We start from the raw sequence: 24377 nt of genomic DNA, 5'->3' as shown, positions 1-24377 counted from the left end.
CACAACGATCAGATTATTTATGGGGATCAGTAAATGGCATAAAAAAAAAAGCCACAATTTATTACTTTTCTTTATTAAAACCCATACAAAATGTAATAAAAATGTATTGTTGAGGCCATGTTCACACGTAGCATAAATGTTGTGTTTTTTCTTCAGGTGTCCGCACCACGAGCACAATAACATTCTCTATTGCGTGTATGCGGTATTTTTTATTACTTTATTAAATTATTCTTATTTGATACATGTTTGGTGCAGATGTGAGTCCTGAAGCTTATAAAGAAAAAAAAACCCACCAAAACCACAGAGTCCAGCAGCACCTTTAGATGCAAAAAGGGAATACGGCTTATAGGTACAAATAAGCAACATGTCATATAGTGACACATATAAATATAAGAAAATTCTGGCTGTTATGACTATGAATGAACAGTCTGGGGCATCTGCTGAATGACCCTTACTGCCAAATGGGTGTGGCTAGGGGCATGGTCTAAAGTTGTCACATCACATGCTTTGTCCCTCTTTTCAAAAGTTGCGAGGTATGCATACTATATAGTGTATGGGCTCCTGGTAGGTCCTCACATACCATACTATATACAGTGTATCGCCTTCTAGTAGGTCCTCACATCCCATACTATATAGTGTATGGCTTCCTAGTAGGTCCTCACATCCCATACTATATACAGTGTATGGGCTCCTGGTAGGTCCTCACATCCCATACTACACTGCTCCAAAAAAATAAAGGGAACACCAAAATACAAAATCCTTGTTTAAGTGTTCCCTTTATTTTTGAGCAGTATATATACAGAGTGTGTGTGTGTGTGTGTGTGTGTGTGTGTGTGTGTGTGTGTGTGTGTGTGTGTGTGTGTGTGTGTGTGTGTGTGTGTGTGTGTGTGTGTGTGTGTGTGTGTGTGTGTGTGTGTGTGTGTGTGTGTTCGTTCGCTTAGGAAACGTCATAGATAATGTTTTGAGGGGAAATTTTAACCACATGCTTTGCAGTTATTCTCCAAAAAAATCTGCCTCCATTAAAGTCATGGGATCTGAGAGCCACAATGCAGCCAGACTTTCAGAAGAATGTTGGCGTATCATGAGACGGGCCAACAGGGAAAGAGATAGAGAGGGACGGACAGGGAAAGAGAGAGAGAATAAGTTACTATCCAGGGCAACACCGGGTACTACAGCTAGTACATAAGATAATCCAGAAAAGTCAGATAGATACTGGTTTCATCTCTGTTCACAACAGAAGTTTCAGATATCCCACATGGTCAGGTTGGCCACGATAAGACATACACATGTAGAACAAATAAAAAAAGTAGCTATTCTGAACTTTGAGAGTTGCAGAAGGCCGAACATGTGTTGAGTAAACTCCGTTCTCAACATATGTGCCAATGGACGAGGACTACAATATGTGTTATTAAAAGTAATGACTCAGACAGTGCCAAGTGCGATTTATTATATTGCTTTAGGCAAGAACAGGCAGTGATAGCATTTTACCAATTGCTCTTTATCACAATTTTCCCCTGTGTAAGTTTTGTGATTTATGAGGTCGTCTGATTTTAAGCTGAAACATTTCCCACATTCTGAACAGGAAAATGTTTTTCCCTCAGTGTGAGTTTTTTTATGTCTAACAAGACCTGATTTTATGCTAAAACATTTTCCACATTCTGAACAGGAAAATGGCTTCTCTCCTGTGTGAGTTCTTTGATGTGCAACAAGAGTTGACTTTTGAGCAAAACTTTTTCCACAGTCCGAACACGAAAATGGTTTCTCTCCTGTGTGGATTTTCTCATGTTCAATAAGAACAGACTTATATGTAAAACATTTTCCACATTTTGAACAGGAATATGGCTTCTCCCCTGTGTGAATTCTCTGATGTGCAACAAGAACAGATATCCGAGTAAAACTTTTCCCGCACTCTGTACATGAAAATGGCCTCTCATCCCGGTGAATTCTTTGATGCCTCTCAAGATGATCTTTACGTGTAAAACATTTCCAACAATCCAAACATGCAAATGGCTTCTCCCCTGTGTGACTTCTCTCATGTTTAACAAGAGCCGACCTCTGAGCAAAATATTTCCCACACTCTGAACATGAATACGGTTTCTCTCCTGTGTGAATTCTTTGATGTTCCATAAGAATTGAGCTCTGGGTAAAACATTTCCCACATTCTAAACATGAAAATGGCCGCTCATCGCTGTGAATTCTCATGTGCATAGAAAGACCTGAGCTCTTCTTAAAAAGTTTCCCACAATCAGAGCAGGGAAATATTTTACCCTTGCTATGACCTGCACTTTCATTAACAATATGAGGTAGGTCAGGAAAGGGATCACTGTGATAAGTTTCAGATGAAAGATAACAGTTATTAAAAAATACAGATAGATTAGGAGTAACATGTTCTTCAGATATATCCTCTGCAAAATCGGAATCTTCTGCTTCAAAATCTGGAAGTAAAATAATTTGTTCCTCTAAACTCCTGGCACAATTATCTGTGGGGGGAAAAAAAAAACAAAACTTAGAATATCTATTGTTATTTTGGAAAAAATAAGATATAAACATTCCAAATTAAAAGCCATCTAAAAAAAAACATTAATTGATATGTGCTTTTCAAGACATAACATTACTAAACCCTATCAAGACAGCAAATTGTGACATGTCCAAAACATTATATAGGAAAAATATTTTGCAAAAATCACTGCTTTCTTCTAATGGTTAGCACAGGTTTCAGCTGCTGTCTATTAATGTATCTTATTAACTGCACCATTCTAGTAAAAGAAAACTTGTGATGCTTGCCAAGTTTAAAAAGGACCTGACACTAGCTTAGAAAAAAAAGTGGAGTTGAATACCTTGCAAAAATCCCTGAGCTCCACCGATTCGGTCACTCTTTTCCTTTTTTTATTTGCTTTACTCCATTGCAAAGATAGATTATTATTTTTTTTTTGCTTTTGGAGCGTAGTATGTGAAATTTCTGCTTGAAGTCCAACTTGGCGTTTCTTCAGTCTTCTCTGCATTTCAGACGCTGCAAAGCTGTGATTGGCGACTTCTGGGAGAGAGGTGTGAAAGTGCACGCCATCAGAGAAGACTCTGAAGAAACACCCGGTGGTCTGCAAGCAGAGATTTCATATGGTGCACGCCAAAAACAACAAATACGACCATCTCTGCATTGGAGTGACAGTGCAAAAGAAGGGAATTTTGTTACTTACCGTAAATTCCTTTTCTTCTAGCTCCTATTGGGAGACCCAGACGATTGGGTGTATAGCACTGCCTCCGGAGGCCACACAAAGCAATTACACTAAAAAGTGTAAGGCCCCTCCCCTTCTGGCTATACACCCCCAGTGGGATCACTGGCTCACCAGTTTTAGTGCAAAAGCAAGAAGGAGGAAAGCCAATAACTGGTTTAAACAAATTCACTCCGAAGTAACGTCGGAGAACTGAAAAACCATTCAACATGAACAACATGTGTACCCGAAAAACCACCAAAAATCCCGAAGGACAACAGGGCGGGTGCTGGGTCTCCCAATAGGAGCTAGAAGAAAAGGAATTTACGGTAAGTAACAAAATTCCCTTCTTCTTCGGCGCTCCATTGGGAGACCCAGACGATTGGGACGTCCAAAAGCTGTCCCTGGGTGGGTAAAGAAATACCTCATGTTAGAGCTGCAAAGACAGCCCTCCCCTACGGGGAGGCAACTGCCGCCTGCAGGACTCTTCTACCTAGGCTGGCGTCCGCCGAAGCATAGGTATGCACCTGATAATGTTTGGTGAAAGTGTGCAGACTCGACCAGGTAGCTGCCTGGCACACCTGTTGAGCCGTAGCCTGGTGTCGTAATGCCCAGGATGCACCCACGGCTCTGGTAGAATGGGCCTTCAGCCCTGATGGAACCGGAAGCCCAGCAGAACGGTAGGCTTCAAGAATTGGTTCTTTGATCCATCGAGCCAGGGTGGCTTTGGAAGCCTGCGACCCCTTGCGCTGGCCAGCGACAAGGACAAAGAGTGCATCAGAGCGGCGCAGGGGCGCCATGCGGGAATGTAGATTCTGAGTGCTCTCACCAGATCTAACAAATGTAAATCCTTTTCATACCGGTGAACCGGATGAGGACAAAAAGAAGGTAAGGAGATATCCTGATTAATATGAAACGAGGATACTACCTTAGGGAGAAACTCCTGAATGGGGCGCAGCACTACCTTGTCCTGGTGGACCACCAGGAAGGGAGCCTTGGATGACAGCGCTGCTAGCTCAGACACTCTCCGAAGAGACGTGATTGCTACCAGAAAGGCCACTTTCCGTGATAGTCGAGAGAGTGAAACATCCGTCAGAGACTCGAAAGGCGGCTTCTGGAGAGCAACTAGTACCCTGTTCAGATCCCATGGATCTAACGGCCGCTCGTACGGGGGGACGATATGACCAAACCCCCTGCAGGAACGTGCGTACCTGCGGACGTCGTGCTAGACGCTTCTGAAAAAAACACCAATAGCGCCGAGACTTGCCCTTTAAGGGAGCCGAGCGACAAGCCCTTTTCCAACCCAGATTGCAGGAAGGAAAGAAAAGTAGGCCATGCCAATGGCCAGGGGGACACTCCTTGTACAGAGCACCAGTAAAAGAAAATCTTCCACTTCCGTGGTAGATCTTAGCAGACGTGGGCTTCATAGCCTGTCTCATGGTGGCAACGACCCCGTGGGATAATCCTGAGGACACTAGGATCTAGGACGCAATGGCCACACAGTAGGTTCAGGGCCGTAGAATTCAGATGGAAAAAACGGCCCTTGGGACAGTAAGTCTGGCCGGTCTGGTAGTGCCCACGGTTGACCGACCGTGAGATGCCTGTCGCCAGAGCTCTTTGATCGTCATGAAAACCGGGACCAAGCTGTTGTGCCGATTCGTGAAACCCGTCCGGGTGCAGAGACCATTCTCCTGCGTCCACGCCCTGGTGACTGAGGAAGTCTGCTTCCCAGTTTTCTACGCCCGGGATGTGAACTGCGGATATGGTGTAAGCTCTGTCTTCCACCCCTAGCAGAATCCAGCGGACTTCCTGGGAGGCTCGCCGACTGCGTAGTCCGCCTTGGTGGTTGATGTATGCCACCGCTGTGGATTGTCCGACTGAATTCGGATCTGTTTGCCTTCCAGCCACTGTAGGAAGTCTTGCAGGGCCATATGCACTGCCCAGAGCTCCAGACAATTGATCTGAAGAGTGGACTCCTCTGAAGAGAGTCCTTGATCGTCTGAGAAAGGGGGACGTTCCTGTGTAGGGACATCGACTTCCCCTCCCATTAGCGAAGAATGTTCTATTGAAGTGGACGCAGATGAAACTGCGTGAAAGGAACTGCCTCTGGATGAGGTGTCTCCTTGAAGGAGAGACTGCACCCCCGTCTGTAGTGACCGCTGTTTGTCCAGTGGAAGCTTCACCATCGCTGAGAGAGTGTGAAACCTCAAGCTAAGATATGCCAGCGATTGGGTTTAACTTTGAAAAGTTGAGGACCCACCCGAAACTCTGGGAAGTCTCCAGCGCCATGTTCAGGCTGTGTTGGCATGCCTCTTAAAAGAGTGCCTTGACAAGTAGATGGTCTAAGTAAGGGATCACAGGGTGACCCTGAGAGTGCGGGAGTGGTCCCACTGCTGCCATGAACTTGGTGAAAACCCGTGGGGCTGTCGCCAGACCGAAGGGTAGGGCTACGAACTGAAGATGCTCGTCTTCAATAACGAACCGTAGCAAACGCCGGTGCTCTGGAGCAATCGGCACGTGGAGATAAGCATCCTGATGTCTATTGATGCTAGGAAATCTCCTTGAGGCAATGACGGGATTTCTTTATCTTTTTTCAGAGTTTCATCTATGACCTGTATGCCTTTATTATGTGCTATGTTGTTATACAGAGCACATACGTCCAATGTAATTAAAATACTGTCCTTTTGAGGGGGTAAATTTAATAGTTCTTTTATTAGTTGTGTTGAATCCTTTAAATATGAGTCTGCAAATCTACATATATAATTTATCTCCTAGAATGCCCATGCGGCACACAATATGTGGGTCGAACAATACAAGAGATGCACTCCAGATTAAATAAACATCGGCACAATATTAAAAATGGCTATATGCAACACAGCATTTCAAAACATTATAATATCCAGCACAACAGGGATCATACAAAAATGACCCTCATCATTATAGACTCTGTTGATAATAAAGACCCAGAAGCAATAACGAAACTAACCAGAAGAGAAAGTTTTTGGATCTTCAAACTGGGCACTCTAGCCCCAGAAGGGCATAATTTAACATTGGACAATGTAGCCAGATAAGATCACTAGGTGTCAGATTTCTATAGAAGAAAAAAATTCCTTTATATAAAAAATCCCTTTAAGAGAAAAAAATCCCTTTAAGAAAAATTAAGAAAAATATTTTATTTATAAAGATATTATAATACACACATATAAAGTAATAAAATAAACACAATAGAAACATAGAGAACAAAATTTTAAAGAATTATACAAAGGAAAAATAAAACTCTCAAACAGATTTTTATAATTTTATAAAATTATAAAATCTCATTAACTTTATTTTAAATAATTTTTATCATATAAATAAATTTCACTATATATTATTTATTTATTTACATTACATACATAATACCCTTAAAGGGATTTTTACAATTATTTTTATAATAATCAATTTTATGAAACTAAATAAATTTTATTTCACCATACTCTGTATAGAGGAAGCAAAAGTTCTAATTAATGGCACACCCATAAGAATAACACCTGTGCAACCCCTATATATATTCTGTTTGATAAACACTCCTGTTATACCTGAGGAAGGCATTGAATTAATGCTGAAACGCGTTGTATTGAATAACAGGAGCAGTTTGATATATTCTGATATATTTCAATAATAAAACAACTTTAATATTAACGGAACCTGTGTATTGCAAGCGCTCAATAGACCGATAATTTAATCACCTACTCATCATACAGAGCGTACTGTGATGAAGTCGAGGGCCGTTCTTAGGGAGCTCGCTTAGGCCATCTGGGACTGTCGTCCGTGTCAGAGCCTGCACCCTGGGATGCATGGGACCCTCCTGGAGCCATGATTTGTTTCGAAATCAGGGTGGCCAGGGGCATTGAATCAACATTGCCCAAGGTCTGTCTGGACTGCAAAGTCTGTAAGATGTTAGTCATAGCCACAGACAATATATCAGCGGAAACTGAAACTCCGTCCCTGTCCCTGGACAGGGATCACAGGTGGTTCTTTTGGCCACCTGTAGCAGAGACCCCGTTGAGTAATTGCACACACTGGGGGTCCTGGAACAGTCGCATGCAGTACAAGCAGCATAGAAAGCCTGTGCCTTGGCACCCATGCTTTTTTTTTTTTTTTTTTTTTTTTTTTGCTGTTGCTGTCTAGCCATCTAGGAGCATTAGCCAAGAATAGCGACCGTACAGTGCAATGTATAGCATACAAGCATGAAGTACAATAAACACTTCAGCACATGCAGTACAAGGAGCATAGAAAGCCTGTGCCTTGGCACCTTTGCTTTTCTGCTGCCGTTGTCTAGTTATTCAGGAGCATTAGCCAGGAAAAGCGACATACAGTGAATGTATAGCATACAAGCATGAAAATAACCACTGCAGCACATGCAATCCAAGCAGCATTGAAAGCTTGTGCCTTAGCACCCTTGCTTTTCTGCTGCTGTTGTCTAGTCATCAAGGAGCATTAGCCAAGAATAGCGACATGCAGTGAATGTACAAGCATGAAAATAAACTCTGCAGTACATGCAATCCAAGCAGCATTGAAAGCTTGTGCCTTAGCACCATTGCTGTTTGCTGCCGCTGTCTAGCCATCTAGGCGGGTAGACAGCCAAGAATAGCCCTTACAGTGCAATGTAAAGCATACAAGCATAAAGGACACATGACACTGCAGCACATGCAAGACAGGCAGCATATAGAGTCTGTGCTTTAGCACCCCTGATCTTTTGCTGCTGTTTCTAGGTCTGCATCCTGAATAGCGACCGTACAAAAGCACAACAGGACACTTCGGCATTAGTGGGTCAGCACTTTAGTTGCCGCTTACCGCCCGCACAAAAGCGGGTGTGTGGCGCCGGAATCCTGTGCTGGTAGCTCAGTGTCTCCGTTTTCCCGCTCTGCGTGCCGGAATGGCTGCCGGCGTCCAGAGGAGAGGGGCGGGCCGAGGGCGTGCCCGAGACAAGAGCGGGAACCCGGCGCCCACTGTGTCTAGTAAAGGGGGCTGGAGAATGCAAATAAGGCTCCAGCCCTCGGCGCTGCTATAGAACAGCGTCTCTCCCTGTCCCTGAGTGACAGGGTGGGGGCGGGAACGAAGCGGCGCTAGGCCGCAAAAGCCGGGGACTAAAGTTAGAAGCGCCGCCGCCGTAAAAGCGCGGTCGGCGCGTCCCCGGCGCACTACAAGTCGCAGCTGCGCCGCCGCTCCAGGGGCGGTCGGCGCGGCGGTCCCCACACGTAAAGTCCCCCAGTAATCTGCAGGGACTATAAGCCCAGCGCACAGCGCTACAGTCCCCGGCGCACTAGCACACCCAGCAAGCCTGGAGTGTGCGTGGCCTGCCATACGGGGACACAGAGTACCTGAAAGTTGCAGGGCCTTGTCCCTGAACGGCACTCCCGCTCCACATCCAGCAGGTTCTATGGGTCTGTGGATGGAGCCCGGCCTCAGGGCTTGGTGGCCGGAAAGATCCCACTTCCTCAGAGCCCCTCAGGGGGATGGGGAAGGAAAACAGCATGTGGGCTCCAGCCTCCGTACCAGCAATAGGTACCTCAACCTTACAAACCGCAAGTGGGGTGAGAAGGGAGCATGCTGGGGGCCCTATCTGGGCCCTCTTTTCTTCCATCCGATATAGTCAGCAGCTACTGCTGACTGAACAGTGGAGCTTATGCATGGATGTCTGACCTCCTTCGCACAAAGCAGAAAACTGGTGAGCCAGTGATCCCACTGGGGGTGTATAGCCAGAAGGGGAGGGGCCTTACACTTTTTAGTGTAATTGCTTTGTGTGGCCTCCGGAGGCAGTGCTATACACCCAATCGTCTGGGTCTCCCAATGGAGCGCCGAAGAAAAGTAAACGAGTGGCAGAGTCAGGGGAGCTCAGGGATTTTTTTACATTGAATTTAACTTAAATTAGCAAGTGACAGCTCCTTCTTAATCTTCACAAGAATCACAGGTATCTCCATGATCCCAAGCTTCTGATCACCAGAATGGTGCTGTTACCAAGATGCCCTAGTAGACTGCAGCTGAAGCCTGTGCAAGCCATAAGAAGAAAGGAGTGTGGTGATCGGCTAGTTTGGAATCCGTGTAGAAAATGAAAAGTAACATGACAATAGCCAGTGAAGATGAGCCTTGGATCATGTTATTAGGTATACTGGGCAATCTGCCCGTTTTAAATGTTTACCTCTTAAGGGGAAGCTAAGGCTACAATCTTGCCATCTCATGGACCAGTCATGTCTCCAAAGGCCCTAACGCAGCTGTGCGCTCAAGATCTATTTGCCATTAAAACAACCACTGTCTTCTTCCCAAAATGGATGAGGCTAAAGGCTGCTTTACATACAGCGACATCGCTAGCGATGTCGCTCGTGAAAGCACCCGCCCCCGTCGTTTGTGCGTCACAGGCAAATTACTGCCCGTGGCGCACAATATCGCTAACACCCGTTACACGTACTTACCTTCCAAGCGACGTCGCTGTAGGCGGAGAACAACCTCTTTGTTAAGGGGGAGGTTCGTGTGCAGTCACAGGGACATCACACAGAGGCCGACCAATAGAAGCGGAGGGGCGGTGACCAGCCGCATTAACGACACGCTCACCTCGTTGCCGGAGGAGGCAGGTAAGCTGTTGTTCGGTGTTTCCGGGGTGTCACACCTAGCGATGTGTGCTGCCTCAGGAACAACATACGTCCACAACCACCAACGAGATTTTGAAAATGAACGATGTGTCAACGATCAGGTGAGTATTTTTGATCGTTACCACTCGCTCGGAGCAGTTACACGCAACGACGTCGCTAACGACACCGGAAGGACGTCACGAATTCCGTGACCCCAACGACATCTCGTTAGCAATGTCCTTGCGTGTAAATGGGGCTTAAGGCTAGGTTCACATTTCCGTTGTTTATGATCAATCACAATCCGCCGCTCTGCTAAACAACGCAATTCGTTTGGCGGATTCTGTTGTTTCCCACAGACTTGTATGAGCAGCGGATTGTGACTGATGCCCTTGTGTTCCATCCGCCGCCCGACTGGTCAGTCGTGGAACGACTGATCGTCGAGCGGCAGGAACTCAGCATGTAACGTTTTTTGAGAAGCGGAATCCTTTTGATTTCGCTGCACATGCTCTCTCGGCGGCCGATCAGCTGATCGCCTGGCGGCCGGCTACTGTGAGCGATCGGCTGATCACCAGGCGGCCGGATTATGAGAGCGATCAGCTGATCGTTAACAATAGCCGTCCGCCAGGAGTTCATCTGATCGCTCTCAAAAGACGGCGGCCGGCTATTGTGAACGATCCCTCGTTTTACAACGGAATCCGCTTTCTTGTGACAATGAATTCCAATTCTTGTCACCCGTTGTACAACGCATCAGTCACAAGCGTCAAGCAACGCATGTGACTGATGGAAAACAACGGAAATGTGAACCTAGCCTAAGGCTGCTTTCACACATCAGTTTTTTGCCATCATGCACAATCCGGCAAAATCATGAAAAAACTGATCCGGCGTCTGTTGCCGCCGGATCCATTTTTTCACCCATAGACTTTCATTAGCGCCGGATTATGCTGGATGGCCTTGCGTTTCATCCATTTTTTTGCCAGATCCGGCAAAATGTACTTGTCCGGCAGCCGGATGAAATGTTGAAGTGAACGTTTTTGTGTCCGGCAAATAAAACGGATCGCGCCGGATCCGGTGCCATACGGCATCTTTTATAATGGAAGCCTATGGACGCCGGATCCGACGTAATGCGGCAAAAAACGGATCCGGCCGCCGGATCCATTTTTTTTTAACTGAGCATGCTCAGTATCACACCGCATCTGTCAAAAAACTGAAGGAACTGATGGAAAAAAAATGATCCGTTTTTTTCGCCGATTGTGAATGCCAAAAAACTGAAGCAGCCTAAGACATGCTAAGATTTTCTTTTCACACAGACCAGTCACTCGTGTTCATGAGCACTTTCCCTTTCATTGGTCAGCGATGATAGAGTATACACGTAGATACACGGATAGAACATACATTTGCCTAAATGATCCTTAGCTGTATCTAGCATCTGCTAGGGGTCAGAAGTTGTAAATCAGTTCAGGACGTGGTCATTTTTCCCCGTTTTTGACCAGGCACATTTTCCGTTTTTCATACATGTGCTTCTAATGGTTGTAACATTTTTTTTTTCACATTTGGATATGCAAATATATTTTTCCTTTTCATTTCACAATATATAGGGCTTAATTTTTTACATTTCCCTGATATTGGTGGAGAATGTAATGGAAAAATAGGAAATAAGTGTCTATATCCCCCCTTTTTTTCAGGATCACAAATGATCATTAAATTTTTTTTAAAGGCAACCTGTCAGGTCCTCTATGCCCTCCAACCCAGAAGCATTCACATCTGTATGTCAAATTCCCTGAATAACCAGCTCTTTATGATGTTATTTACTAAAATCAATGTTTAAAAAAAAAAAAAAAAAGGATTTATAAACTGTGCTGTCACTGTGCTAATTAGTGCCTTGACTAGTCGATTGCGCGTTGTTTCCCCTGACTAGTTGGCCCTTTTTTCCATGTTATCATGCCCCTGCGGACGTGAGAACATGATTTTCCATAAGCCAGTGTCACTGCAGCTCCTGGACATCTTGCGTATGTGTGCCACTTTGTTCACTCACATTGACCCTCGTCTAAATTCAGGAATACAAGTCCCAGCTTCAGCAAGCGCGATAAGCTTGACCAGAAGTGCAGAAGTCGTTCCGATAAAGCACAGTGCGCCTCACTACAGTTAGGACTCTTACCCCCGGCTTCAAGAGAGGCGCGCATGCACAAAATTTCCCATTAACTGGCGGAGACACCGGCTCATAGAAATCATGTTATCATTCCCACAGGGGCATGATAACAGCATGGAAAGAGTAGCTGAGAAACTGTGGAAGAAAAGGGAACATAGGGTTTTATTTTCACAAGTCAACGCGTTTCAAAGACATCTCAGTCTTCTTCATCAGGACAAACATAAAAGGAACGGCATACTATACCGTTCCTTTTATGTTTCTCCTGATTAAGAAGACGGAGATGTCTTTGAAAACGCGTTGACTTGTGAAAATAAAGAAAAAGGAATTCATCATATACACTGAATTTGTGGTTTTTAGCACAGCATTTAACCAGATTTCTTTTAAAACCTATTTTGATTTTAACATGGAAAGAGGACAGACTAGTTTGGGGAATTAATACATCCTTTTTAAAACACTTGATTTTAGTAAATAACATCATAAAGGGCTGGTTACTCTTAGGCAGGGAATTTTGACATACAGATATGAATGCTGCTGAGCTGGAGGCATAGGGGACATGACCGGTTCCCTTTAAATTACACATTCTCTATGCATACAAAATTATTTTTATATATATAGGAAATTCTTGTTTTCGACAAATGCGAGGCTAGAAACAGCGATTTGGAAAAGATTGGTATCTTTTTAATTTTGCTTTATTGTCTTGCTTATTTTATTTTACACACTATGCCCATTTTAAGGCCTTAAAGGGAACCTGTCATCAGGAATTTGGCTTTCAACCTAAACGTTTCCCCCTCTGCAGCTCCTGGGCTGCATTCTAGGAAGGTTTTTGTACTTTTTGTGCCCCTTTTTAAACCAAAATAAACACTTTATAAACTTGTACCTTTCTGTTTGAAAATCTTGTTAATTTTCCATGGGGGCGGGCCGTGTGGCGTCCGTTGCTGTAGCTTACGCCGTCCCCCATGCTCCAAATCATGCCTCATAACGCCGCCCACTGCGCCGAGGTCCCGTGCACGCCGGGACACCTAGTGACGTGGTCGCAGGCACGAGAGTATGGGCGGCGCTGTGAATGCATCGCAAGTGCCCGCCCATACTCTCGTGTGCGCGCTCTCCCCCACTGCCTCCAGCGTTCTGCGCCGGCCCGACGTCACCTCCTTCCCATCGTACCCTGCAGCAGGAAATAGATGGGAGGAGCGGAGCACAGGAGAAGCAGAGGATCTGAGCGACGTACAGAGGGGAGAGCGCGCACACGAGAGTATGGGCGCGCACTTGCGATGCAATCACAGCGCCGCCCATACTCTCGTGCATGCGACCACGTCACTAGGTGTCCCGGCGTGCACGGGACCTCGGCGCAGTGGGCGGCGTTATGAGGCATGATTTGGAGCATGGGGGGCGGCGTAAGCTACAGCAACGGACGCCACACGGCCCGCCCCCATGGAAAATTAACAAGATTTTCAAACAGAAAGGTACAAGTTTATAAAGTGTTTATTTTGGTTTAAAAAGGGGCACAAAAAGTACAAAAACCTTCCTAGAATGCAGCCCAGGAGCTGCAGAGGGGGAAACGTTTAGGTTGAAAGCCAAATTCCTGATGACAGGTTCCCTTTAAAAGACTGCTTTTATTTGTAACTGGCCAGGAATATTAGCCCTAGTTACAAGGAAACTGAACCCCCTGCCTGCCTTGCAGAGCTGACGGGGCCTTCTGGAACCTATATAAATCACTGACCACTACAAAAAATGGAACGGAGGTATCTAGAATAATAAATGCTATCATTCTATGACATTATTTTATTAGACATGCCTTAAACGGAACTATTTAATAATGGTTCAAAAAAAACACACACACACACACACACACACACACACACACACACACACACACACACACACACACACACACACACACACACACACACACACACACACACACACACACACACACACACACACACGCACACAGACCAGTATAAGTATAATTAAAGAAGTTTCAGAGAAATAAATATAACAAGTTTAAATGGAGGATCAAATAATCATCAAAATGTCAAAATGTAAGGGTGTGATGTACTCATACGTGATAGGTCGAGAACCCCTTCCAGACAATGATATATGTGTATTTCAAAAGTTGTGAATGGGTTAAAAATATTGATAAAGAGTTATTTGCTTCCTTTCCACCATAAGATATTGGCAAGTAAGGTAAGGAGAGTTACAGTTGGGACAAGTTGAAAATTCCATGAATCAGCCGAGTTTCTTATTAACATATACAGTCTTGACATTTTACTTTGACCCTCTTGACACTAAATCATAGAGAACAGATCAGTAGTTCAATAAAGTCTCAAGGATTTGGACCCCAGCATGTGGCTGATGCAGTTGTGACGTCAATGAGTGACGTGTTGTCCGTATTTCGTTATAACTTACCTGGGCTGATCTCTACAGGAATGTCTTCAGTTTTACACTGTCGATAGCCATTCATATACAAGTTGTCTACAGACATATCTTCAACTTTAATATTGGTCAAATCTTCACCCTGATTCAATATGAGGGTAAATAATGGACAAAACAGAAGACAGAAAAACAGTATAGAGATATAAAACTACCGAGCAGAGTTACATGGCAGCAAAAGTTATTTACACCTGGACAATATATATACAGGGTGGTCAAAAAGTAGATTCCACCTTTCATTTTCCAAAGACTCTAAAGACTGAAAAGTGGAATCTGATTGGCTGCTAAGGGCTACTGAGTCATTTTCACTTTACACCATGTTTGATAACCCTATTACACATACTATCCACCTACATTTGGACCACTAATATAAAATAAATAAATATTATATATATATTATATTATATATTATATATATTTTTATTTTTTTACTTTATGTTCGCCACAAAATTCGGAGAGTTAACAACAATGAAGTTAACAAGTTGAGACCGAATAAGAAGCCAGCAGGGCTCCTCTGTGCATCGATCTATCGTTTACCTGGTGATTCTGTGGGACTCGGTCATCTTCCTCCAGACACTCGTGGTACTGCGGACAACTGGAAATTCTCTCTGATTTATCTTGGTTGCTGGATGTTTCTGTAGGAGACAAACATTGTGACCCAATACATTAATTTAGTGGTGATATTCAAATTATTACAAATTCAAGGTGACTTAAGATGACACAGACTTTTCACATATAATAAGACTACAGAATAGTGTTTGGCAGTGTGCAGAGGTTGCTTATGCTTTTGGCATAGGTGTTGAATGAGTTTGTTCAACAATTGCTCTCTCTTTGCCACCATCTTAAATAATCGCTACACATTTTTTTCTCCCATGAATCAACATTACAAGTGAAAATAAACTTTCGATAATATGTTTAACCCCTTAACAACCACGGGCAGTAAAATTATGTCCCAGCAGTCAGTGTTAATCCCACCCGGTTGCCACGGGCAATCCGCGCATTTCAGCTGATTTGTACAGCTGACATGTGTGCCTAGCAGGCATGAGTAGATCCACAATCTGCCCGTACCTGTTAACCCCTTAAATGGTGCTGTCAAGATGTGACAGCGCTATTATAAATCGCAGTTGCGATTAAGCTTTACTCATCACCTGACACTGGAAGTAATGTGACGTGATCATGTGGATCCAATGGTTGCCATGGTAGCACAGAGTCATATGTGAGGACTCCTGTAGCTCACATGACTCACTTCCTGTTTCACACGGCTGAGAGCTGTATGAGACAGGAGAGAAGCATATCTGATGATCACAGCTGTGTAGATGTGATCAGCAGATATGGAAGAGCGATCAGACAGCTGATCCTTATAGTCCACTAGGGGGACTATTAAAATAAAAAATAAAAAAAAGTTAAAAGGTTTGGAAAAATAAAAAACCTAAAAAGTTCAAATCACCCCCTATTGCTCATCTGAAAATTAAAGGGTTACAAAAATACACACACATTTGGTATCGCCGCGTTCAGAAATGCCCGTCTATCAAAATATAAAATCAATCAATCCGATCGGTAAACTGCGTAGCAGCAAAAAGAAGGGAATTTTGTTTACTTACCGTAAATTCCTTTTCTTCTAGCTCCTATTGGGAGACCCAGACAATTGGGTGTATAGCTTCTGCCTCCGGAGGCCACACAAAGTATTACACTTTAAAAAGTGTAACCCCTCCCCTCTGCCTATACACCCTCCCGTGCATCACGGGCTCCTCAGTTTTGGTGCAAAAGCAGGAAGGAGGAAACTTATAAATTGGTCTAAGGTAAATTCAATCCGAAGGATGTTCGGAGAACTGAAACCATGAACCAAAAGAACAATTCAACATGAACAACATGTGTACACAAAAGAACAACAGCCCGAAGGGAACAGGGGCGGGTGCTGGGTCTCCCAATAGGAGCTAGAAGAAAAGGAATTTACGGTAAGTAAACAAAATTCCCTTCTTCTTTGTCGCTCCATTGGGAGACCCAGACAATTGGGACGTCCAAAAGCAGTCCCTGGGTGGGTAAAAGAATACCTCGATAACAAGAGCCGAAAAACGGCCCCCTCTTACAGGTGGGCAACCGCCGCCTGGAGGACTCGCCTACCTAGACTGGTGTCTGCCGAAGCATAGGTATGCACTTGATAGTGCTTCGTGAAAGTGTGCAGACTAGACCACGTAGCTGCCTGACACACCTGCTGAGCAGTCGCCCGGTGCCGCAATGCCCAGGACGCACCTACGGCTCTGGTAGAATGGGCTTTCAGCCCTGAAGGGAGCGGAAGCCCAGAAGTACGGTAGGCCTCAAGAATCGGTTCCTTGATCCACCGAGCCAAGGTTGACTTGGAGGCCTGGAGTGCCCTTACGCTGGCCAGCGACAAGGACAAAGAGCGCGTCTGAACGGCTCAGGGGCGCCGTGCGAGACACGTAGAACCGGAGTGCTCTCACTAGATCCAAAGAGTGCAAATCCTTTTCACACTGGTGAATTGGATTAGGGCAAAAGGAAGGCAAGGAGATATCCTGATTGAGATGAAAAGGGGATACCACCTTAGGGAGAAATTCCGGGACCGGACGCAGAACCACCTTATCCTGGTGAAACACCAGGAAGGGGGCTTTGCATGACAGCGCTGCTAGCTCAGACACTCTCCGAAGTGATGTGACTGCCACTAGGAAGTGATAGATCTTGGCGGACGTTGGTTTCCTGGCTTGTCTCATAGTGGCAATGACATCTTGAGATAACCCTGAGGACGCTAGGAGCCAGGACTCAATGGCCACACAGTCAGGTTGAGGGCCGCAGAATTCAGATGGAAAAATGGCCCTTGAGACAGCAAGTCTGGTCGGTCTGGGAGTGCCCACGGTTGACCCACCGTGAGGTGCCACAGATCCGGGTACCACGACCTCCTCGGCCAGTCTGGAGCGACGAGGATGTTGTGGCGGCAGTCGGACCTGATCTTGCGCAACACTCTGGGCAGGAGTGCCAGAGGAGGAAATACATAAGGCAGTCGAAACTGCGACCAATCCTGAACTAATGCGTCCGCCGCCAGAGCTCTGTGATCTTGAGACCGTGCCATAAATGCCGGGACTTTGTTGTTGTGCCGAGACGCCATGAGGTCGACGTCCGGCGTTCCCCAGCGGCAACAGATCTCTTGAAACACGTCCGGGTGAAGAGACCATTCCCCTGCGTCCATGCCCTGGCGACTGAGAAAGTCTGCTTCCCAGTTTTCTACGCCCGGGATGTGAACTGCGGAGATGGTGGAGGCTGTGGCTTCCGCCCACAGCAGAATCCGCCGAACTTCTTGGAAGGCCTGACTACTGCGTGTGCCACCCTGGTGGTTGATGTACGCGACCGCCGTGGCGTTGTCCGACTGTATGCGGATCTGTCTGCCCTCCAGCCACCGATGGAACGCCTTTAGGGCTAGATACACTGCCCTTATCTCCAGAACATTGATCTGAAGGGAGGACTCTGGCTGAGTCCAGGTTCCCTGAGCCCTGTGGTGGAGAAAGACCGCTCCCCACCCTGACAGACTCGCGTCCGTCGTGACCACAGCCCAGGATGGGGGCAGGAATGATTTTCCCTTCGACAAGGAAGTGGGAAGAAGCCACCACTGAAGAGAGGTTTTGGCTGCCAGTGAAAGAGAGACGTTCCTGTCTAGGGACGTTGACCTCCTGTCCCATTTGCGGAGAATGTCCCATTGAAGTGGACGCAGATGAAACTGCGCAAAGGGAACTGCCTCCATTGCTGCCACCATCTTCCCTAGGAAGTGCATGAGGCGCCTCAAGGGGTGTGACTGGGTCCGAAGGAGAGAGTGCACCCCTGTCTGTAGCGAACGCTGTTTGTCCAGCGGAAGCTTCACTATCGCTGAGAGAGTATGAAACTCCATCCCGAGGTAAGTCAGTGATTGGGTCGGTGTCAATTTTGACTTTGGGAAATTGATGATCCACCCGAACCTCTGGAGAGTCTCCAGAGCAATGGTCAGGCTGTGTTGACATGCCACCCGGGAGGGTGGCTTGACTAGGAGATCGTCTAAGTAAGGGATCACCGAGTGGCCCTGAGAGTGTAGGACCGCCACCACGGATGCCATGATCTTGGTGAAGACCCGTGGGGCTGTCGCCAGGCCGAAAGGCAGTGCCACAAACTGAAGGTGTTCGTCCCCGATGGCGAAACGCAGGAAGCGTTGATGCTCTGGTGCAATCGGCACATGGAGATAAGCATCCTTGATGTCGATTGAGGCTAGGAAGTCTCCTTGGGACATCGAGGCGATGACAGAACGGAGAGATTCCATCCGGAACCGTCTGGTTCTCACGTGTCTGTTGAGCAGTTTGAGGTCCAGAACGGGGCGGAATGATCCGTCCTTTTTTGGCACCACGAACAAGTTGGAGTAAAAACCGCGACCACGTTCTTGAATGGGAACGGGAATCACAACTCCTTCTGCCTTCAGAGTGTTCACCGCCTGAAAAAGTGCATCGGCTCGCTCGGGGGGCGGAGATGTTCTGAAGAAACGAGTCGGAGGACGAGAGCTGAGCTCTATCCTGTAACCGTGCGACAGAATGTCTCTCACCCATCGGTCTTGGACATGTGGCCACCAGGCGTCGCAAAAGCGGGAGAGCCTGCCACCGACCGAGGATGCGGTTTGGGGAGGCCGAAAGTCATGAGGAGGCCGCCTTAGAGGCGGTTCCTCCAGCGGTCTTTGGAGGACGTGACTTAGACCGCCATGCAGAAGAGTTCCTCTGGCCCTTCTCTGACCTGTTGGACGTGGAGGATTGGGACCTGGCTGAGGGCCGAAAGGACTGAAACCTCGATTGAATTTTTCGTTGCTGAGGTTTGTTTGGTTTGGACTGGGGTAAGGACGAGTCCTTACCCTTGGATTGTTTAATAATTTCATCCAATTGCTCGCCAAACAAACGGTCGCCAGAAAATGGCAAACCGGTTAAGAACTTCTTGGAAGCAGAGTCTGCCTTCCATTCGCGTAGCCACATGGCCCTGCGGACTGCCACCGAATTGGCGGATGCTACCGCTGTACGGCTCGCTGAGTCCAGGACAGCGTTCATGGCGTAGGACGAAAAGGCCGACGCCTGAGAAGTCAAAGACACAACTTGCGGAGCAGAGGTACGTGTGACTGCATTAATCTCAGACAGACAAGCTGAGATAGCTTGGAGTGCCCACACGGCTGCAAAGGCCGGAGCAAACGACGCGCCTATGGCTTCATAGATGGATTTCATCAGGAGCTCTATTTGCCTGTCAGTGGCATCCTTGAGCGATGAACCATCTGCCACTGATACTACGGATCTAGCCGCCAGTCTAGAGACTGGAGGATCCACCTTGGGACACTGAGCCCAACCCTTAACTACGTCAGGGGGGAAGGGGTAACGTGTCATTAAGGCGCTTAGTAAAGCGCTTGTCCGGAAATGCTCTGTGCTTCTGGACAGCATCTCTGAAGTTAGAGTGATCGAAAAACGCACTCCGTGTACGTTTGGGAAACCTAAACTGGTGTTTCTCCTGCTGTGAAGCAGACTCCTCTATAGGTGGAGTTGGGGGAGAAAGATCTAGCACCTGGTTGATGGACGCTATAAGGTCATTTACTATGGCGTCCCCTTCAGGTGTATCAAGATTGAGAGCAACGTCAGGATCAGAGCCCTGAGCTGCGACCTCCGCCTCATCCTCCAGAGAGTCCTCATGCTGCGACCCCGAACAGCGTGATGAAGCCGGGGAAGGTTCCCAGCGAGCCCGCTTAGCCGGTCTGGGACTGCGGTCCGTGTCGGAGTCCTCCCCGTGGGACCTAGGTGTCACCCCAGGAGCACTGTGCTGCACCGACCGAGAGGGGCCTGGGGGCGATGAACTCACAGTGCCCGGGGCCTGTGTGACCGATCTGGACTGCAAGGCTTCTAGTATCTTAGCAGACCATCTATCCATAGACTGAGCCATGGATTGTGAAAGCGACTCAGAGAGTTTCTCAGCCAAAACTGCAAACTCTGTCCCTGCCACCTGGACAGTGGAAGCCGGCGGTTCTACCTGAGCCGAGGGTCCCACCAGTGCCCGAGGCTCCGGCTGAGCGAGTGCCACAGGGGCCAAGCATTGCACACAGTGAGGGTAGGTGGAACCTGCAGGTAACATAGCCGCACAAGAGGTACAGGTTGCAAAATAAGCCTGTGCCTTGGCACCCTTGCTCTTTGCGGACGACATGCTGTAGTCTCCTCTGAGAGTGATCACTGAGGGTATATAGCCAAAAGCAAAACAATGCGGCCGAACAGAGAAAATGTATACAAATATATATATATATTATATATATATATATATATATATATTATATATATATATATATATACACACTTCAGCACCCAAGGGGGGCCAGCACCGGGTAACCGGTGTGGCTTACCGACCGCCCAAAGCGGTTGTGTGTCCACCAGATTCCCTGCCTGGGCCTCCCAGAGCTGTAGAGCTCGTTCTCAAATCCTCCACCGGCAGAAGTGATTGTAAATATGGCTGCCAGAGTTCTCAGGGGAGGAGGGAGCCGTGGGCGTGACTAATAAAGTGCGGGAATCTGGTGCCCCACAGTGCTCAGTGAGGGGGGAGAACACCTAAGTATGCTCCAGCCCTCACTGCCGACGTCCAGTCGACCGTCCTGCCCTTACCCCTGACTGGCAGGCCCGGGGGCGGGAGTTATGGTACTAGGCCGCAGAAGCCGGGGACTAAATTTAATAACGCGGCCGGCAAACAGGCGCGGTCGGCGCGGTAGTCCCGGTCGTCACAAAAAAACAGCAGCCGCTGCAGCGTCTGTAACACAGGCACTCCATGCACCGTCCCCAAGGGGACACAGAGTACCTTATAGATGCAGGGCCTGTCCCTGATGATACTCAGTCTCCTGTCCGTCAGATTCCCCCAGGGGCTGCGGAGGGAGCCCGGTCCAAGTGAATGGTGACCGGTTAGGATCCCACTTCTCCCAGAGCCTCTAAGGGATGGGGAAGGAAAAACGGCATGTGGCTCCAGCCTTTGTACCCGCAATGGGTACCTCAACCTTAACAGCACCGCCGACTTAGTGGGGTGAGAAGGGAGCATGCCGGGGGCCCTGTTAGGGCCCTCTTTTCTCCCATCCGATACAATCAGCAGCTGCTGCTGACTAAAATGGGAGCTTGAGTGAATGTGTGCCTCCTTCAACACAAAGCATAAAACTGAGGAGCCCGTGATGCACGGGAGGGTGTATAGGCAGAGGGGAGGGGTTACACTTTTTAAAGTGTAATACTTTGTGTGGCCTCCGGAGGCAGAAGCTATACACCCAATTGTCTGGGTCTCCCAATGGAGCGACAAAGAAATTCCAAATGCCAAAATTACGTTTTTTGGTCGCGGCACATTTTGCACAAAATGCAATAACAGGGGATCAAAACGTAGCATCTGCGCAAGAATGGTACCATTAAATACTTCAGGACCGCCAACGGAAGATAAACGTCCGCATCTGCCGGGCTTTGTGCAGAACTGACGTTTATCAACGGTCTGAATTCAGGAGGGGATTGCGCCCCTGCATGCTGCCATCACCGGGTTTCCAGTACAGAACAATAGTTCTGCCCGGAGACATCAGCAGGATCTGATTGGATCAGTTCCTGGTGATGTTAACCCTTTGTGATCGTCTATCTGCTGTGATGAATAGTGATCATGGCACATAGCAGTTTCAGAGGTACAGAGCTGCTTCTCTTACCTCTCCCAGGTCTCCTGCCTGTGTCACGATCACGCAGGACCCTGGGTTATTATGGCAACCGGATGTCACATGACTCCGGGTCTACCATCTACGGTGGCCTGTGAGACTTATCCAGCTGCAGGCTATGACAGGCGATCTACAGTGCACCCTGACACTGTCAGTATAATGCATTCCTGCTGCATAGCTATGCATTATACCAGTGATCAGACTAAGAAAGGTGAAAGTCCCATATAGGGACCAGGTAAAAAAGTAAAGAAAAGTAAAAAAAAAAAAAAAAAAAAAAAAAACCCCCGCAAAATGTAAAATCAAAAGAGACAAAAAAATTATACCCAAAAATACATTTTTTATATAAACACGAATAAACAAAACATTTACATGTATTTGGTATCCCCGCTTCCGGCCCAAACTGATCTATAAAACTGTCACACTATTTAACCCCTTCAGTGAACAGTTTTTTTTTAAAAAAAAATGCATCAAAAAATGATTTTTCATCATACTGCAGAAAAAAAGTGGAATAAAACGCCATCAAAAAGTTGAAGAAACTAAAATGATATTACTGAAAACTACATCTGGTCCCGCAAAAAACGAGCCGCCATCCAGCTCCATCAGTGGAAAAAAAGAGAATTTTGTTACTTACCGTAAATTCTTTTTCTTATAGTTCCGTATTGGGAGACCCAGACCATGGGTGTTTAGCTTCTGCCTCCGGAGGACACACAAAGTACTACACTAAAAAGTGTAGCTCCTCCCTCTGAGCTTATACACCCCCTGGTAGCCAGTCCTAGCCAGTTTAGTGCAAAAGCTGAAGGAGAATAGCCACCCACAAGTAGAACCGAGTAAGAACCGGAACAACCGGAGACTCTGTCCACGACAACAGCCGGTGATAACACACGGAACAAGAAAATTGCCAACAGGCAACAGGGAGGGAGCTGGGTCTCCCAATACGGAACTATAAGAAAAAGAATTTACGGTAAGTAACAAAATTCTCTTTTTCTTTATCGTTCCTTTGGGAGACCCAGACCATGGGACGTTCCAAAGCTGTCCCTGGGTGGGAATAAACAGAAAAAACTAAGAAGTAGGCGGAGCCTAACTTCACAAGTGGGCGACAGCCGCCTGAAGGATGCGTCTGCCCAAGCTCGCATCTGCCGAAGCATGAGCATGCACTTGGTAGTGCTTCGAAAAGGTATGCAGGCTAGTCCAAGTGGCAGCCTGACAGACTTGTTGAGCCGTAGCCTGGTGCCTAAAAGCCCAAGAGGCACCGACAGCTCTGGTCGAGTGTGCTTTGAACCCCGGCGGGGGAGGCACCTGAGTACTCTGGTAGGTGTCCGAAATGGTCGATCTAATCCAACGGGCCAAGGTCGGCTTAGAAGCAGAGAGACCCTTGCGCCGCCCTGTGGATAGCACAAAAAGAGAGGTGCACCGCCTAAGCGCAGCGGTGCGAGACACATAAATCCGGAGAGCACGCACCAGATCTAGAGTATGCAGCGCTTTCTCAAAGCAATGAACAGGGGCCGGACAGAAGGAAGGCAAGGAAATATCCTGGTTAAGGTGGAAGGGAGAGACCACCTTAGGAAGAAAGTCCGGGGTCGGACGGAGAACTACCTTGTCTTGGTGAAAAAACAAAAAAGGTGACTCCGAGGAGAGCGCAGCCAGATCAGAGACTCTCCTGAGGGAAGTTATGGCAACTAGAAAGGCCACCTTTTGAGAAAGACGATACAAAGAAACCTCCCTAAGGGGCTCGAAAGGGGGTTTCTGCAATACCGTGAGGACCAAGTTAAGTTCCCAGGGATCCAAGGGCCGCCGATAAGGCGGAATGATGTGAGGCACACCTTGCATGAAGGTGCGGACCTGAGCCAGCCGGGCGAGACGCCGCTGGCACAGCACTGATAGAGCTGAGACTTGTCCCTTGAGAGAGTTGAGGGACAGTCCTAGCTGCAGACCGGACTGTAAAAAAGACAGAAGGGTCGGCAACGAGAATGGCCAAGGAGAATGGCCGGAAGAGCGACACCAGGACACAAAAATTTTCCAAGTCCTGTGATAGATCTTGACGGAGGAAGACTTACGGGCCCGAGTCATAGGGGAGATGACTTCAGGAGGAATACCAGAAGCCGTCAAAATCCAGGACTCAAGAGCCACGCCGTCAATTTGAGTGCCGCATAATTCGGGCGGAAAAACGGACCTTGCGAGAGCAGGTCTGGACGGTCCGGAAGATGCTACGGCATCTCCACGGACAGTTGGAGCAGGTCCGGATACCAAGCTCGCCTGGGCCAGTCCGGTGCAATGAGGAT

At 47.2% G+C, this 24377-nt stretch overlaps 1 protein-coding gene across 1 annotated transcript in view; it reads right to left on the bottom strand.

Annotated features, from left to right (window-relative positions):
• Window positions 1-1427: 1427 nt before the first annotated feature.
• LOC142311231 (uncharacterized) overlaps window positions 1428-24377 on the bottom strand; it is a 124693-nt gene continuing 101743 nt past the window's right edge. Inside the window, exon 6 of the mRNA XM_075349453.1 lies at window positions 1428-2255. Within this exon, the coding sequence (XP_075205568.1) occupies window positions 1447-2255 (809 nt within the window). The 3' untranslated portion in view covers window positions 1428-1446. The remainder of the gene's footprint in view (window positions 2256-24377) is intronic.

The sequence above is a fragment of the Anomaloglossus baeobatrachus genome, chromosome 5 (genome assembly GCF_048569485.1).
Source record: "Anomaloglossus baeobatrachus isolate aAnoBae1 chromosome 5, aAnoBae1.hap1, whole genome shotgun sequence".
Taxonomy (NCBI): domain Eukaryota; kingdom Metazoa; phylum Chordata; class Amphibia; order Anura; family Aromobatidae; genus Anomaloglossus; species Anomaloglossus baeobatrachus.
This window is presented reverse-complemented; position numbering and strand designations above follow the sequence as displayed.